General features: G+C 38.2%; 1 protein-coding gene across 1 annotated transcript; it reads right to left on the reverse strand.

Moving 5' to 3' along the window:
* Nucleotides 1-3,457: 3,457 nt before the first annotated feature.
* Nucleotides 3,458-12,878, reverse strand: pdcd4b (programmed cell death 4b). The gene is made up of 12 exons (XM_063476607.1): nucleotides 12,782-12,878; nucleotides 12,218-12,323; nucleotides 11,636-11,953; nucleotides 8,966-9,060; nucleotides 8,716-8,829; nucleotides 8,342-8,563; nucleotides 7,139-7,236; nucleotides 5,363-5,477; nucleotides 4,789-4,896; nucleotides 4,465-4,575; nucleotides 4,244-4,383; nucleotides 3,458-4,149 (listed from the first exon to the last, which is right to left on the reverse strand). Exons 2-12 carry the CDS (start codon nucleotides 12,258-12,260, stop codon nucleotides 4,089-4,091), a joined length of 1,425 nt encoding a protein of 474 aa, XP_063332677.1. The 5' UTR covers nucleotides 12,261-12,323; nucleotides 12,782-12,878; the 3' UTR covers nucleotides 3,458-4,088.
* Nucleotides 12,879-15,887: the final 3,009 nt, after the last annotated feature.

The following is a 15,887-nucleotide window of genomic DNA, read 5'->3' on the forward strand; positions in this document are numbered from 1 at the left end:
GCTGCAGTTTGTTTTGCAATCTTTGACTGAGATCATGCTTTTAAACCTTGTTGCGCAAGCTAAAAAATGGCCTCTTTTTTAGTCATATGGGGGTTAATCCAAACATTCCGAATTGCATAAGCCCATGCCCTACAAAACCATTTCTAGTGCAATTGCTGTAGATCCACTACGGAGCTACTATTAACCAAATAATTAACATGAGTGTGATTATTACTGCAATAACTTACTGGTGATGCGAGGGGGCAGAGGCCACACAGTTATGGATGGGACTGATAATGCCACCCTTTCATTCTATATGATAACTTCTGGCTTCAAAAAAAATAACATGGCAGCAGACAAAATGCTAATGTTAGCTTTCATAATGGGGAGTACAAAAACCAGTGGTCATGTCCATGTTTTATATACAGTTTGTTATCTTTACACATTCAATTTACAGTGAACACAATTTACAGATGACAGTGGAAATACACTGCTCAAAAAATAAAATAAAAAATAAAGGGAACACAAAAATAAGACATCCCAGATCAGAATGAATGAAATATTCTTATTAAATACTTTACAAAGTTGAATGTGTTAACACCTGTGGACGTCTGGCCCTCATTTACATTGTGTTGTTTAAGTGTTCCCTTTATTTTTTTGAGCAGTTTATAAAAGATCCCAAACCCTTTTTTGTGTTGAGTTGTCTAGCTCTAGAAATATTTTTAGTTTCGTATAGATCCTAAGTGAGAGTAGATCATTCTAGAACATATTTTCACTTCATGTTTATTGTGGCAATAAAAAACCCCTATAAAAACATTAGATGATATCAGTTGAAATAAGAAGAAAGAGATTATGCACAGACAAAATCACCTATATATTGGTTGCAACCATGACATCCGTACTTGAGAGTGGTTATACTAAAAACTAATAATGCTGTCAAGTATTCATTCAAAATTTTATTTTAAGGTACTCATTTTTATATCCCACTGAAACATATATAAAATTCTTGAAATATATACAATACCCTGAAGGTGAAATAATGCTTTTCATCTGCAGTAATTTCCCCTGACAGATCTAATATTTTTTGTTTAAAAATGTGAGTACTCGACACACCCTTTAGCTATTTTCAAGCCAACCAGAAGCTATCTCTCTACATATACAGAAACATTACCAACCTATATCAGTGCAATAAGTGCACATAATTATTTTCCTTCTTCTGGCTGGTCCCTTTATGGTTCACCATAGTGGATCATCTGCCTCCATCACATCCTATGCCTAGGATCCTCTTCAGTCACACCAACTATGTCCTCCTTCACTACATCAACAAATCTTCTGGTCTTCCCCTTCTGGTCTTCTTTTCTTTCCTCCTGCCTGGCAGCAGTCTTGTCTCTCTAACTTTGTCTCCAATATGCTTAAACTCATCTACCTCTGCTCCTTACAGCTACACTGTCACACATGTGTCTCTCTCATTCATACACATGTTCTGTCCAAAAATAAAAGTACAAAAAAATTGAAGCGTGAGACGCTCAATGCCCCTATAGAGCCTGCTTCATAGCGTCAAACATTATTCAAGTTATTGAGTTTTGCTATTCTGCTAGCTGCCTATAGGTGCCAGTAAAACACTGTTCAAATTAAATAGACAACAGAAGAAAATCACGTGATTCTTGCGGACGCGTTGGCTTGACAACTGTAATCTTTACCTGGTGCTGAAGGTGAGAAAAAGATTTCCATTTTACACATGCCCGTGTGGGTGAATAGTATTGATTTATTTATACTGTTGTGCATTGGTGAGACATTGTGTCTTTGGATTAGAGAGCGTTCGCTAAAAGCAAAGGTATCGTTAGTTTAGCTGGAGCTGAGCTTGTGTAGCTAGCATACGCAGTATGTTGTTTTTGTACATTTTCAGACATTTATGCCTTTGAAGCCAAGGCACAAAAGTTTCTATATAAAAGTGGCCGACGTTGTTCATTAGGTCTAAAGTACCCTGAAGCACAACACTGAAAAAACGTGAAAATGTAGCATATTGCAATAGCCAGATTTTATACATGCATCACAGAGTAGCTGCTGCTATTGCGACTGTGTACTGACCTGTGGCTAACCTTCTGACCAGTTTATTATAAACTATGTAATACCCACTATAAAACTAACAGGCTCCTTGAATTTTGCATTCCCTCTCGAGCGGAGAGCATTTATTGATGCTAAAACTACTCGGAATTTATGAATATGTGTCAAAAAGTTGTGAAATGTCCAAATATGCTTACCTTTCAGCGAGCACTCAGAGGACACCATGCCAGAGGTCAAATCAATATTCAGAGAAGTTCTGCCTAAACAAGGTTTGTACCAAAGCTATGTGGACAGCAGTAGTTACAAAAGGTTGTTTGTGGCTCTCAAGACAACACGTGAAGTGAACTGAAATTTCACAATAGCTTGGAGATTTAATCAAGATATGCTCTGTGGTCTCTCCTGAAAGTCTTTTCTGGCTTAAAAATATAATTGGGGTCAACATTTGGGACAATATTGCTTTTCTTTAGTTAAAGGTGTACTGCTTGTTAGTCAGAACAAGCTGTTCAGTGGCTCACAATCAGATGTGTAAGATGCCAGATTGGTAACTAGTTGACCAGATATCAAAAATATTGTTGAATTCTTCCAGAGTGGTTGAAAAGATAGAAGTTTATAGATCTAGCATTGTATATTTGAAACTCCTTTAAATAGAACAGTAGCTCTGTTTGCAGTACTATAAAGGTTAAAGTGTAAAGAGAACATTTCTCACAGCTAATATGCTGCAGACTTTTGTGAGAAATAGCACACATGCTAGGTTTTTACATAATATTTTCATTTATGCTTAAATTAATTAAAATTTAATCATTTGTGGATTGTTTTAATGCACCTCACAGGACAGCTCTCCATGGAAGATGTCCCTACTATGGTTTTGTGTAAGCCAAAGCTGCTCCCACTCAAATCAGTCACCCTTGAGAAACTGGAGAAAATGCAAATGGAGGCTCAAGAGGCTGTTAAACAACAGGAACTGGCAATGAAGGAGCAACTACAGTAGATACCCAATGAGGGATTGGAAAAAAAACAGAAATGCCTAAACTGGCAAAAATCCTTCAGATGGATCAAGCAAATGCACTGATTCCAAGCACTGGAATGTATTTGTATGGACTTGGAGGGAATCTGGCTTTACAGAGTTAAAAAAAAATAAATAAATAAATACAATGTTTAATCCCTCTTTGTCCCTTTTGAAAGTCTTGCTGTTCTGTGGTTATTCTTGAATGATCTATAGCATGGAATTAGCAAAGATTATATCTGTTACTTGCCAGTAGGGGTAGTGAGCTACTTGTGTACTACTTTAAAGTGTTATATTATTATTAGTTATTGTTATTATTATTATTATTATCATAATTATCTTTCAGATAACTGCTTATTTAAGTTGCAGTATGCAGTTAGTACTGTGTTAAACAGACAAAAACAGATTAAATGATTTCATAGTGATTTAATCAACAATCATGGAGCATCAGGGTGTCTCTCACACTCCTTATTCCCCAAATATAAAAATAAACACTCTTAACACACCACTTTGTGAAGTTACCCGATTGGTATTCGTTTTTGCACAGAACTCATGCCACGGATGTGTGATTAAAGACTGAAAACCTAGCACAGCATAGAAACAGCAGCTAGTTAGGAAGCCAGTATTGCATTGAACCAACAAACTCCCTTTTATTTTATTTTTTTAATACATTTTTATAAAGCTCTTGACACAAACCAGTCATGTCGATACAAACACTGCTTTCTAGAAAACACAAAAGGAGTGGCAGTGAAACCAAGAAAATACTGTACAAACAATATGGAATGACTGACACGGAGAGGTGTGGCACTTTAAGAGCTAGCTTATGTAAATGTTTATATTGAAACACCTTGGAGAGAGTAATCTACTTTAGTTTCAATCACAAGTGCATTTTTTTTTTTTTAATTACCCTCACCTCAATTTTGGAAATGTACCTTCTTTTGACCATTAGAAAGGAGAAAAACCATTTTCAGGTACTTTGAAAAATACGCAAGTAAAAAAGTAGCTTTATGTTTTTTGGGGTAATCTGGCACACAGAGTCTTCTCAGTAGCTTTCAAGTTTGACAACACCACCGTCTCCCTCGCTGACATACCTCTTACGGCCCCTGAGAGAAGATGAGAGCAACAACATGATTAACGAAAACAGAAGCACATCTCTGGAGACGAGTGTCAGATGTGTGTGAAAACCAGCGCGCTTACCGACAGGGACAGAGATCCCTCAACTTTACATCAATGATTCCCATGCTGAAGCTCTTGTCAACAAACTGCTCCAAGATAAAGTATGCACGAGGGACATCAATGTTGATTTCAGCGATGTCCATGTAAACTCTTTGGTAGCCCTACAAGAAAAAGAACCATTTTACAGGGCTACAAAAAAAAAAAAGAGCAGTGCGTAATTCACACACCAGGTGGCACCATACCCTTCTCATTTGGTCCACAGTAATGATGGAGGACACAGAGAGTGACTTGAGTAGCTGCAGAACCATTTTGAAAGTTTTCTCTCCATTAGACTCCAACACCATCACTATCGCCTGCGAGAGACAGAAACATTCACAATCTTGTGTTAGTACTCAGAGTACTAACAGCTTTTAATTTAACTGAAGACCACACAATACAACATTAAAGGTGTAAAGCTAAAGAAATCCCCTCAAAACAGATAAAATGTTTCAGTAGTTTTATAACATTTTACATTTAGACTGCATTTAATGTGTCTGCTGCTATATCAAATGTAGCCATGAATTTACCTCATAGGCAAACTCGTGATGGAAATGGGGAACCTCAAGATCTCTGAGGCATCGCTCAGCCTCCTTGCTGTCACCAGATAGGATGTACTCCTTCAGAAGAAGATTCATCTGGCATGACAGAATACAAATGAGAATTTTTGTTATGGCAATATCCGTACAGTAACAAGGAGCTGCACAAAGAAAAACAAAACGCAAGTCTGCTACCATCTGCTTTCCAATTTCACTTGAAAGTGATGAAAACTGACATATTTTACACACAACTGCTCAAAAGTTGTAAAAAGTTTTTTTGGGATACTTTTACTTCACCAATTCCTCGCTTTCAGACCTCTTAACGTTTCTCCCACATATGACTGCTATTTTGAAAACAACAACGAGACCAGGCAGGACCGGTTCATCAACATGGCACGGTTTGCATTTTAGGAAGAAGTTCTGCAACCACCCCCCCCCCCAATACATGCTGAAGACTGTACAGTGCTGCTTCAGTTTTATTCGAGCTTTATAATAAGAACCAATTACAATTCAGAAAAACTGCTTTCATTTCAGAGTGTACTTGATTCTGCTTCATATAACCTACCTCTTTGATGAGCTGTATGACTGGTTGCTGGCCTCCACCTGTCCCCCATTGGCTATCTATGCGAAGCCCACCCATACTCATCTTCAGCAGCACGGCTGCTCGGTCTAGAGCCGCCCTGAGAAGAAAGCGATACACACAAGGTTTATAAAACTTTAACCTAAACTCTCTCTCCTTGTTTTGGAGAGTTGCTTGTAATGTTTAAGAGAGGTGGTGCCTGAGTAGAGCGTGCTGGAGGCAACACACATGATGCACACTTCCTCACTGGGAACTTTAAATGCTCTACCCTCAATCTACATTTCTCCAAATAGCAAGCTAGCAAGGAAAATTGGACATTTGCATTCTTAGATACAAATTAGACAGGCAACATGTGGTACAACCTCTTAACAAGAAGAGAAAAGAGTCCTGCAACAGATGGTCTGGTCCCAACAGAGCCCTGATCACAAAAACCAGGAGTCAGTCTGGGATTACATTTAAAAAAAAACAAACAAAAAAACAAAAACAAAACACGGGCACTGAGACAGCCTTCATTCAACCAACCTGCCCCCAAACACCTTGTACACTGTGAGAACTGGTGCAGTTTCAAAAGCAAATCATGATCCCAACATTTTATTTTTATTAGATATTGTTTTGTTGTCCTTTTTTATAAATGCACATTTTTATTCAGTTTCTAGATAAACAATATAAATGGCAATATTTTTGAAAGCATCCTCACATCACTGGCAAAAACGTTTTAAACAATACTGTTGGTGTTAACCTGCTGCTCTCCAATTAGAGGACAACAAGAACAGCTGATCACAAGGCTAAACTCAATCCTCTTTTCTCATGAATCGCGTTGACTTATTGCATTGTTCCAACAGCTATAATTACCCTGATCTCTCAAAATGCAAATGGTGCAGACAAACATGTAACTAACCATTAAAGCAATATAATAAAAGCAACCTATTCTGGGTTTGAAATCAGTTTATTGCTAAAAGATTTGACTATATATGAAGACATCTTTAATTTCTGTGAAAAAACACAAAACAAACTTTTATGCCTTTTTGACTCCATGAACTTTAAAAACAAAGTTAATGATTTGGACATCTTTGTGCCATTTAAAAAAATAATAATAATAAAAAAAAATAAAATAAAATTTTCAACCGTCCATCCTAACTATTACCCCACATAAGCGACAGCAGGCAAATATGAGTTTCAAGAGATTTATACAAATTTATTTTCTGAGACAGCAAAAAAGTATTTTTTTCTATTATTTTATTCGAGCTCCAGAGTAAAACCCAAAGAAAACATTTGTAAAATATTTACTGCCTATTTAGCAAACTTTGATCTAACCCAAAATCTGAAATACAGATTTTGTATACAGTTTTCGTATTGAAGTACACATGACTAGAGCTAAAATAATACAAACTTAACTTGTACCCTGATCCTTTCAACAGAAATTATTATGCTTCTCATTATTATTTATAGTTGGGTGCTCATATTTAACATGGTCAACGTTTAAAATAATGAGGTCAGTGTATGAACAAGTAATCCCTGTGAGCCAAAAGCTTCAGACTCGCTAGATTAATCGCTCTGTTTCTGATGGCAGAGAAATGTTCCTAATGTGGTAATACCAGGCCAACAGCTCCCCACCTACTGCCACAAACCTTCTGTTTGCTAAGGCTAGCAAATTAGAAGAGATAATTTAAAGGGAGAAAGGATAAAACTTCTTGTTTCGAACAGCATTATCTGGAACTGAATCGTGCTAAGCTATTCTGGTGGAGTCCAAGAACGACATACCTTGCATATTCACAGTCAACTTTTCCTTTGTAGCCTTCGATGTAGGTCTTGGACAATATTTGGTCACTTACAGCTCGTGCAATGAATTGACCCACCAACTAAAAGAGAGATACAAAGATGGAAAAAGCAAATAATCTAAAACACTCTTGCACCATGTTCCTGTTTCTTAGAGCTGCACACCCACTAAATCAGGAGATATGATTGACTGGTCATATATTTTCGGCATAAATAAAGTCGGCTTTCAACAGCCTGCTTATTATTCGCAGTTTACAAGCTTCAGTTTGGAGGCCCCACAAAAACACTGACTGGACAGATGACTGACTGTTGCTTCACTTGAACGTGTCTCTTTGTTTACAGTAGTGTGAGCACGTGTTTGAGGAAAATGAAAGAGCTGCCTTTGCTCTTCTGGCCTCCACAAAGCCTGGGCTCACTGTTGCTCATTGTTCCTGTACAGACAAGGGGCAGCTACATCTCAGCTGACCCACTGCTGTGTCTAGACCGACAGGCAAATGAGGAGTAAGGGGGCGTGTGTGTGAAACTGAGAGAGCGAAAGCGCGAAGGGAAGGAAGTGGGGGCAGGGCGCTATCATAATGCCCCTTTAAACCCACTGAGAATTGGGAGAGTGGGACAGACATGACCAGCGAGACCCAATGAGATGGCGAGAGGAGGGGTGCGGGGTAAGTACGCAGAATAACCCTTTTAGCGTCCTTTGCTGAGCTTGCTTTTTGCGAGCGCAGTTAGACAATAGCCACAGATCTCATGTCTGTGCAGGCCAAAAGGGAAAGAGCTCTAAAAAAAACACACCGGCTCTCTCTCGCACACCAACACACAAGAAAAAAAAAAAAAAAAAAAAAAGCAAAGAAAAACCCCACAGTGTTGTTCCCCTGTGCTCAACCACAAGCTATGTTAACACTTCAAACAAAAAGCATACTTCTAGCTGACGAGTGTTAAAACAGGGACTGACTTGAAATAACTATGCTTCAGGAAGTCAGTTTGTTAAATGTCCTTTACCACTTGTTTTATCTCAATTATCTTGCTCTAATTATCGCTGAAAGCCAAAATTATAACTGAAGTTATTTTGTTTAACTGCAAAGACCTAGTTTGGACTCATATCCTCAAGAAACAAATAACTAGAAAACACACAAACAGAATAAGTTGCTATCTGGGGAATAAGTATACACACATTTGTCTCCAAACACTCACCTGAGCAGCCCCAGGTGTGTCTAGGATCAAATCAGGCAACTCTCTGAGGAGTTTGTCAAATGACTTTTCCATGTCGCCGTGGGACAAAACAGGCCCACAAAGGTCAGCCAGCAGCCTGGAGGTGAGCTCTCGGTGGCTGGCTTTGGCCTCCAGGGCCAGTGCTACAGCCAGTGAGGGCACCACACTCCGCATAGGCCCCAGGTTCAGCTCTGCAAGCAGCTCCTGGAAAAGGAAAAGGACACCAACTTGTCTTAGACTTCATGGTTGTGTTAATATCAGTTTTTGGTTTTGTTAGTGTGTTGATGTCAGCTTCTGTAATAGAGTAGCTCACCTCAACTGCCAGTATGTATCTACATTAACTTGGTAACACTCACCGCTACTTCATTTGTGTCTCCATGTTCAAAATACTCTTGCACTATGGGGGTAACCGTCTTCTCGAAGTCCCTTTCATCCAACGGGGGGACCACCGTCTCATACACACAGTTTTCCTGACGAAGCAGAATCGCACTTCAGTCACACTTGTGTGTGGAACATGTATCATTTTTTTTACATTTGCAGAAGAGCCTTTGTTAATAATAATAATAATAATAATAATAATCCAGGTGATGTCAGCACAACAATTACCTGATCTTCATCATAGTTGGGGTCTCTTTCATCTACTGCCTCTGGTTCATAAACTTCACCAGATCTGCCCCATACACCTTTTCCTCCAGCCCCACCTGGAGACAAAGGGCAGTGACAATATGAATTGTGATGCGTGACATTGTCAAAGTGCTTTCTTTTTCTTTTTTTAAAAGCTTTAGTGACCCACACCTTGACTACCTGGAACTTGTATTTCTATTGAGCTTTACTGAATGAGTCTCAATTCATGGTGCCCACTGAAACAAAGTTAATCAGCAGTGTTTAAAAACACTGTGCTGGAACATAGCGTCTTTAAAAATCAAAGTAAACATAAGAGGCCAGGGTAACGAGAGCTACTGAGCATGATGTCACATTTTAAAATGATAAGAGCTGCAACTGCTTATCTGAAATCTGATTTAGCATTTTTAACCATTTGTCTAATTAAATCCACACAACACAAGCTGTAAGACTGTTATCGCACCAGTGATTTGTCATCATTTGAGGCAGCCAGACTAGTTCTTATAAGCCATGTAGTGGCAAATCTCATTGTTTCATTATCAAGTGTACAAACAGGTTTGACAACAGGACTGAATTTAGTCATAAGATTAAAGTGTCAAATGCATTTGATGCTCTACTTTGAACTAAAACAGCTACTGATACTTCATTTACTGCATGTTTCCTGAATATTCTCTTCCTGACTTGCTTTGGTCATAGAGCAGCGGTCCCCAACCTTTTTTGCGCCACGGACCGGTTTATGCCCACAATATTTTCACGGACCGGCCTTTAAGGTGTCGCGGATAAATACAACAAAATAAAACTAGTACCGCTACCGAAAAAAAGAAGATTTATTCATAACACACGTGAAAAGACCCAGGAAAACCGAGTTAACGATAAAAACGATAACAAAATAACGCTAAAAACCGATAAAAACCATACATTTCACACCCGAGCCTCAACTCTCGCGGCCCGGTACCAAACAACTCACGGACCAATACCGGTCCGTGGCCCGGGGGTTGGGGACTGCTGTCATAGAGTACAAACTTCCTTTAAGAAATGGGCATCTAGTGATAAAAAAGGGAAAATACTCTTGTTTTTCTATTAGCATTTAGTCTAAATTTAATCCATCTGTCTGCATAATTTGTACCAATCCAAAAATCACTTCACTCCAGTCAAGTTCCTGTATGTTACATGCATCACAGTGTTGGTATATGGGGGTCTACTCGCTAAATACTTCCTATGCAGATACATGCAGAGAACTGAAGCTGCTGCCAACATGCTGCCCAGGCTACATTTTCTGTGTAGACACAAGCAGCAAACATCTGCCAGTTCTGAGGTCAGCACTGGCAGATTGCAGACAGTTTAAGAAGCTGAATGCCAAAGCAGCTTGTGAGATCCCTTAAAACCTCCATTAGTCTCCCACCCAGTATGTGGCATACGTCACTATATTTAGCCGAGTCCACCTTGGTTGTGAAAACCGCCAAGCTTTAGCATTTAAACATTACACTTGTGTACACCCTCTTCAATGTTTTTCCAATCCTTAAATGCATAAAATTTTCATGCAGGAAAGCTACAAGCTCAAATTGCCAGGCTCTGATAGTGTGGCAGTTCTGTTATGCAATCAAGAAAAAAAAAAGACAAAGAAAGAAAAAAAAGAAGGAAAAAAAAAAAAAAAAAAAAAAACAGAAACAAAAGAGGGCAGGCTCTGCGCAGGGAGAAACTAGACATGCCCATGGGGAGAGTCAAGTGCCTGAACTGTACTGCAGTCTGCAGGGACACATACTGTAACCGAGAACTGTATGCTGACACCACTGAAGATCTGCAGCGAGAGGTGGCTGAAGGATTGGAAAATGCTGACACTTTGCTAAACTCTCATCTACTTATAGATCAACAATTATCTATACAACCTATACAAGAGGCAAAGAGTTGGCAGGTCAGAGAAGCCATTATGCAACATTTCCAGCTGATTGAAAAATTATATTTTCAATAGCATAATTATCTATAGCGTTAATGTTGCTTTATACCCAAATAGATAGACAACAAAAACACAGGAAATCAGATGCTCCATAAGCCTTGTGACTGTAACTTCGAGTTTGAGACTTGTTTAAACAGCACCTGTGCATCCAATAGTGATCTTAAAGATGGACTATTCATGTCACATCCTGTGCATTAATATCAACAACAAAAGCAGTTTGTGGTACATTATACACAAAGTGGTACCAGGATTGTTTTTATTTTAACCTTCTCACAACAAAATTGTAGGATTGTTGGAAAAAAAAAATGAGACCTCCTATTAACAAAACTAGTTACAACGAACGATTATGTTACAATGCTATTTTTGGGGAAGGGGGGCATTCCCCATGCTGCAAAGTAGCCTGGAAATTTCCAGAAAGGCTTGGCTGAGCAGATGGCAAGGGGAAAAAAAGGATACAAGTGAGTCTGAGCCATTTGTTTACTTGTTAATTGGTTTATGGCTTCCATATAAAAAAAAAAAAAAAACACAACAAGAAGAAGAATGGAGCAGCACTACATGAATGTGTGGATGTAGCACCTTCCCTTTGAAGTCATGGAATCTGAAATACAAATGGCTCTTTGATAAACATTCACATGCCTTTGATAACGACCGCTCTTTGGTTACAACTGTGCTACGCTCTTCATTTAATAATATGCTCTTACCTTTCTTTGGGAGGCCTCTGCCCTTCCCCAGCCGGGACTTTCTGTCCAGCAGCTTGCTCTTGGGACTTGTGGGTGCCACTGAAGTTCCCCTAACCACATCTCCATTATCGCTGAGCGAGTCCCCCCTGCCAGAGTCCCTGGAGGAGTTCTTCCTCAGCCTCCGCTTGGCCTTGGCCTTCAGACGTGCCTCATGGATGCTGTTGCTAGAGGAGGCCACCCAGTTGCCATTGATCTCGTTGTTAATATTTTTATTAGAGATAATGAAACCTCCATTGTCTTCCTCCCCAGATACCAAAGAGTCACTCAGGTCTCCAACCTCTGTTGGTTTACAAGAGAAAATTGTGGTGAGTTCGTGTTTGGTTTGACTTGATTGACAATATGCATGCATGCAGTTAATTTCTATCTGCACTTAAACACAGACTACAGCTGAGGGGGAGTAAAAAAAAGTAACCGAATCTGTACACAGCGCAAGATAACATACTTTCACCCACTTCCGCATGAAAAAAAAAAACCCCCACTGCCCCACATCCTATCCAGCTGATGAAGCACAATACTTAAATGGCTCTGAATGCTCACACTTACCCACGGGGTTTGCGTTCAGCCAGGCCTCGCAGTCAGCTGCCATGATTTACAGTAGAAAAGAAGCTTTTGCGGCAGAACAGCGCAAAAACAGAATTTCAAGCGACACCTGCAATAATGAACAAGAAACTGTCACCTTATGTGCGGACGTGCGTCGATAACATGCCCAGACAAGATTCAGTAACACCACGCCTCCCCCCTCCCCCTGTTCATTCAAAGTCGCACTGTTGATAAACAATGCCTAACGCTACATTAGCTTAAATATTCACTGCTAGGAGATGTAACTGCTTTAAATAAACAGAGAAAAATCTATCTCAGGGCGCGTATCAACGAATAAAACTCCCACACCGTCCAATATCCGCACTTTTGTAGGCGTTTTATGCATCGCTAACTGCTATCTAGCTCTTCTTCTCGAAGCCCGAACGTCAATTAAACATAATATCAAATTGCAAAGTCGCGAGCTCGGTCTCCATCTTGAAATACATCTATAAAATCCTAATATCTTTATCTACGCTGTCATATAAGTCACAGCATTAGAAAAAAACAAACAACAGAAAAATATCCGACCGTCTGCTGGGTCCAAGCTCCAAACTGTGACACGAACACTGTTGTTTTTGTTTTACTTACAGGCAACGCTGGCACTTAGGCCAATGTTTTTCCTTTGCTCATTGGCTGGGGGAAAGGTTTTTTAAAGAAAGAGCCAATCAGCATGCAACACGGATTTCCTTCTCGCAATTTCTGTGAGGCCCGTGTGCTTTATTAAGTGCTGCCCTCTGTCGGCGATGTCGCGGAGCTGCACTTTCTATACATAGAAGTCCTTTATTGGCAAAAATGGTATGTACTGGCAGCTGCAACATGCAGGTTTCCAAAAATAATAATAATAAAGCTATGGTTTTATTGACGTTACATTATCGATAGCCTAGGACAAGACATTGAAGTTATATATATATATTAAAATATAAACTCTTTGTGTGGTACTTTATACATTTATATTTGTAAAATAAAGATTAAAATATATGTCTAAATTTATATAAATGTCTTTTATTTTCACCAAAATCCTCTAAAATCAATAATGGAGGAAGAATATTGAGATGCTAGTGCTAAAACTTTTGCTTATTCCATCACTAATTGCTAAACCAGCATGTAGGCATGTGTAAAGTATGACATATAAGGGCAATTTTAACAAAATAGCTGCCACATATCTTCAATCAAATCAAAAGCGTTCCTTTATTCATTCATCCACTGCACCTTCCCCACCAACCTCCTTAATTTTTATTTTTGACAGTTTCTAATGAAAAATATACATAAATTCTCTACCATTAAATGGCCCTTCTTCCTCATCAACCTCTCTATGTATCAGAGAGAGTGATGAAAAAGAGCATAAGGCTGTGGTGGACAACTTGGTCACAAGGAGTGAGTAAAACCATCTACAGCTTAATGTGCTAACACTAAAAGTGGTTGTGGATGAGGTAGACACGAACACCAGTGACCCTTATTTTCATCCACTGGGTCTGTGTGGAGAAAGTAGATGATTACAAATACTTTGGTGTTCATGACAATAAACTGGACTTCATTAAAAACACAGAAGGCCTCTGTTTCTATTTTCAGAGATGACTGAGCTGCTTTTACAGCTGTTCAGGATCTTTTATGAGTTTGTGCTGGACAGTACCATGCTCTTTGCTGTTGTGTGCTAGGGCATTACACTGAGTGTGGTGGAAAATAACAGATTCAGTACACTAATCCGAATGCCAGTACCGTTGTGGGTGTGGAGCGTGACTGTCTGACAGAGGCTTCAGAAAGGAGGAAGCTATCCAAGTTACAGTCAGTATTGGAGAGTCCGCAAAATGTGGCCACCAAACGTTATAATTCACATTTATAATTCCTCCTTTATAATTCCTCTCTATGTAATGTTTTAAGTTTGAGCCTTTTATTTTAATTTAACATTACACTTTGAGTGCCTTATATTTTATATTTAGTGTTTACATTTTCTATCTCTGATATTTATATTTTTCATGATCTTGTATAACAAAACAATTTCCCTCTGGGATTAATAAAGTATCCTGGTTCTGATTATAGATCTGCCTAATAGTGGAACATTTAGTCTGTTAATCAAATGGACTGAATGTAAGACTGATTTTGGTAAGACTGATCTTAGTGACATAATATGTATGTTGAAATGCTTGAATATCAGAATCAGGAAAAGACAAATTATAGTTTGCAGAAAGTTCGAATTCAGCAGCAAGACTTAAAAGCCAGCAAGTTACAGTGCTTATGAAATTAATGGACCAACACCCAGTGTAAGGTTTATGTCCCAGCTACCCTAAATTAACAGTAATAACCAAAATCCTGTTTTTATGTTTCTATAAAGCTTAATCCACCAGTATGCACAAATGCTTTAATTGAAATTATATTTTTAATGCTCAAATATAATTATTGTTGTTATCCATGGATTTTCAAATTTACATTAAAAAAAGCAGAAAAAATATTAAAGCCTGTTGCTAATTTTTTTATGAGGATATTACAGTTTTTTACTTTCATTCCTGAACATAAAAATTGGTTTTAGTGATTAAATGTTATACTTGTTCTGGCTCAAATTTGGGTGTAGAAACATGTATTCATTTTATATGGCTAATAAATAACAATATAATTTTTAGTTTTAAACAAGACTGTGACAGCGTTCTAAAAATGTGTTTTGTTTTTTATTGGTTTTTATTTCATGTCAGGTGGTCTAATAAATTTATTATGTACTGTATATCTCACTTCCAGTTTCTAGTTCCAGACCTATTGATATAAAGGGATGATGCATTACTTTAACAAAAACGTTTTGTATGTTAACACCAGTTACATTGGGACAACTGATGTTTAATTGATATTAAAAACTGATTTTTTTCCACCATGCCAATATTATGCTTAATTTAATGTAATGATAATTTCACTAAATGTTTTAAAAAAAATACATGTAGTTGAAAAGTGGGGTATATGGCCCATCTTCCATGTTTAAAATTGGTATTTTAAGTGAATAACTAAAATTCTGAAAACCTTGTGTATGAACAAACGTATTTTATCATTACAACATTTTCATTATAAGGTCAATCAAAAGGATTTTTGCAATTGACAGCATTTCCACAGTTTTTGTAGTGCGATCGGGATTTTTGCTTATTGTGAGTAACAAGCAGATTCAAATTTATCACAGTAAACAAATAATGATGAAATAAAAAACACGCATCTGCATTTAAAAACTTTCTCTGGGTTTTACATTTCTGTTTACAGCAGTAGGTTTATTGCAGAATTACATGGATGTAGTGGGGTTTTTTGCCTCAACACTTGGTGGAGCTCTTTCACAGCACTGCCTTTCAAGGTTATTACACACAAAAAAGCTGCTAAAGCAAAATGATCAAATCTGTTTTTTGTTCAAGAAAGGAAGATGGCTCATTTGAGACATTCACAATGTTTATTCAAGTGTTTTCCATCAAAAAGTCAAGAAGTCTGTCAAAGAAAAATAATACTATATTGCTGAAGTCACAGGATCAGTATTCACAGTATACAAAAACAGAGGGTGAACTTGATAATCCCTCCGTAACAAATTGTCGTAACATGAAACAGTTCATGTTTAAGTTAAACACATGGTCCAGTTGAAGTTTCATATCTAAGGCATTACATGTCTTGGCAAATA

The sequence above is a fragment of the Pelmatolapia mariae genome, linkage group LG6, assembly GCF_036321145.2.
Source record: "Pelmatolapia mariae isolate MD_Pm_ZW linkage group LG6, Pm_UMD_F_2, whole genome shotgun sequence".
NCBI lineage: Eukaryota > Metazoa > Chordata > Actinopteri > Cichliformes > Cichlidae > Pelmatolapia > Pelmatolapia mariae.

Coding starts and splice junctions, on each gene's coding strand:
- pdcd4b (XM_063476607.1), bottom strand. CDS start 12,260: ATGGCAGCTGACTGCGAGGCCTGGCTGAACGCAAACCCCGTGG. Junction 7,237..8,341: donor ACACACCTGGGGCTGCTCAG/GTGAGTGTTTGG, acceptor TCTCTCTTTTAG/TTGGTGGGTCAATTCATTGC. Junction 4,384..4,464: donor CTGTGGACCAAATGAGAAGG/GTATGGTGCCAC, acceptor TTTTTCTTGTAG/GGCTACCAAAGAGTTTACAT.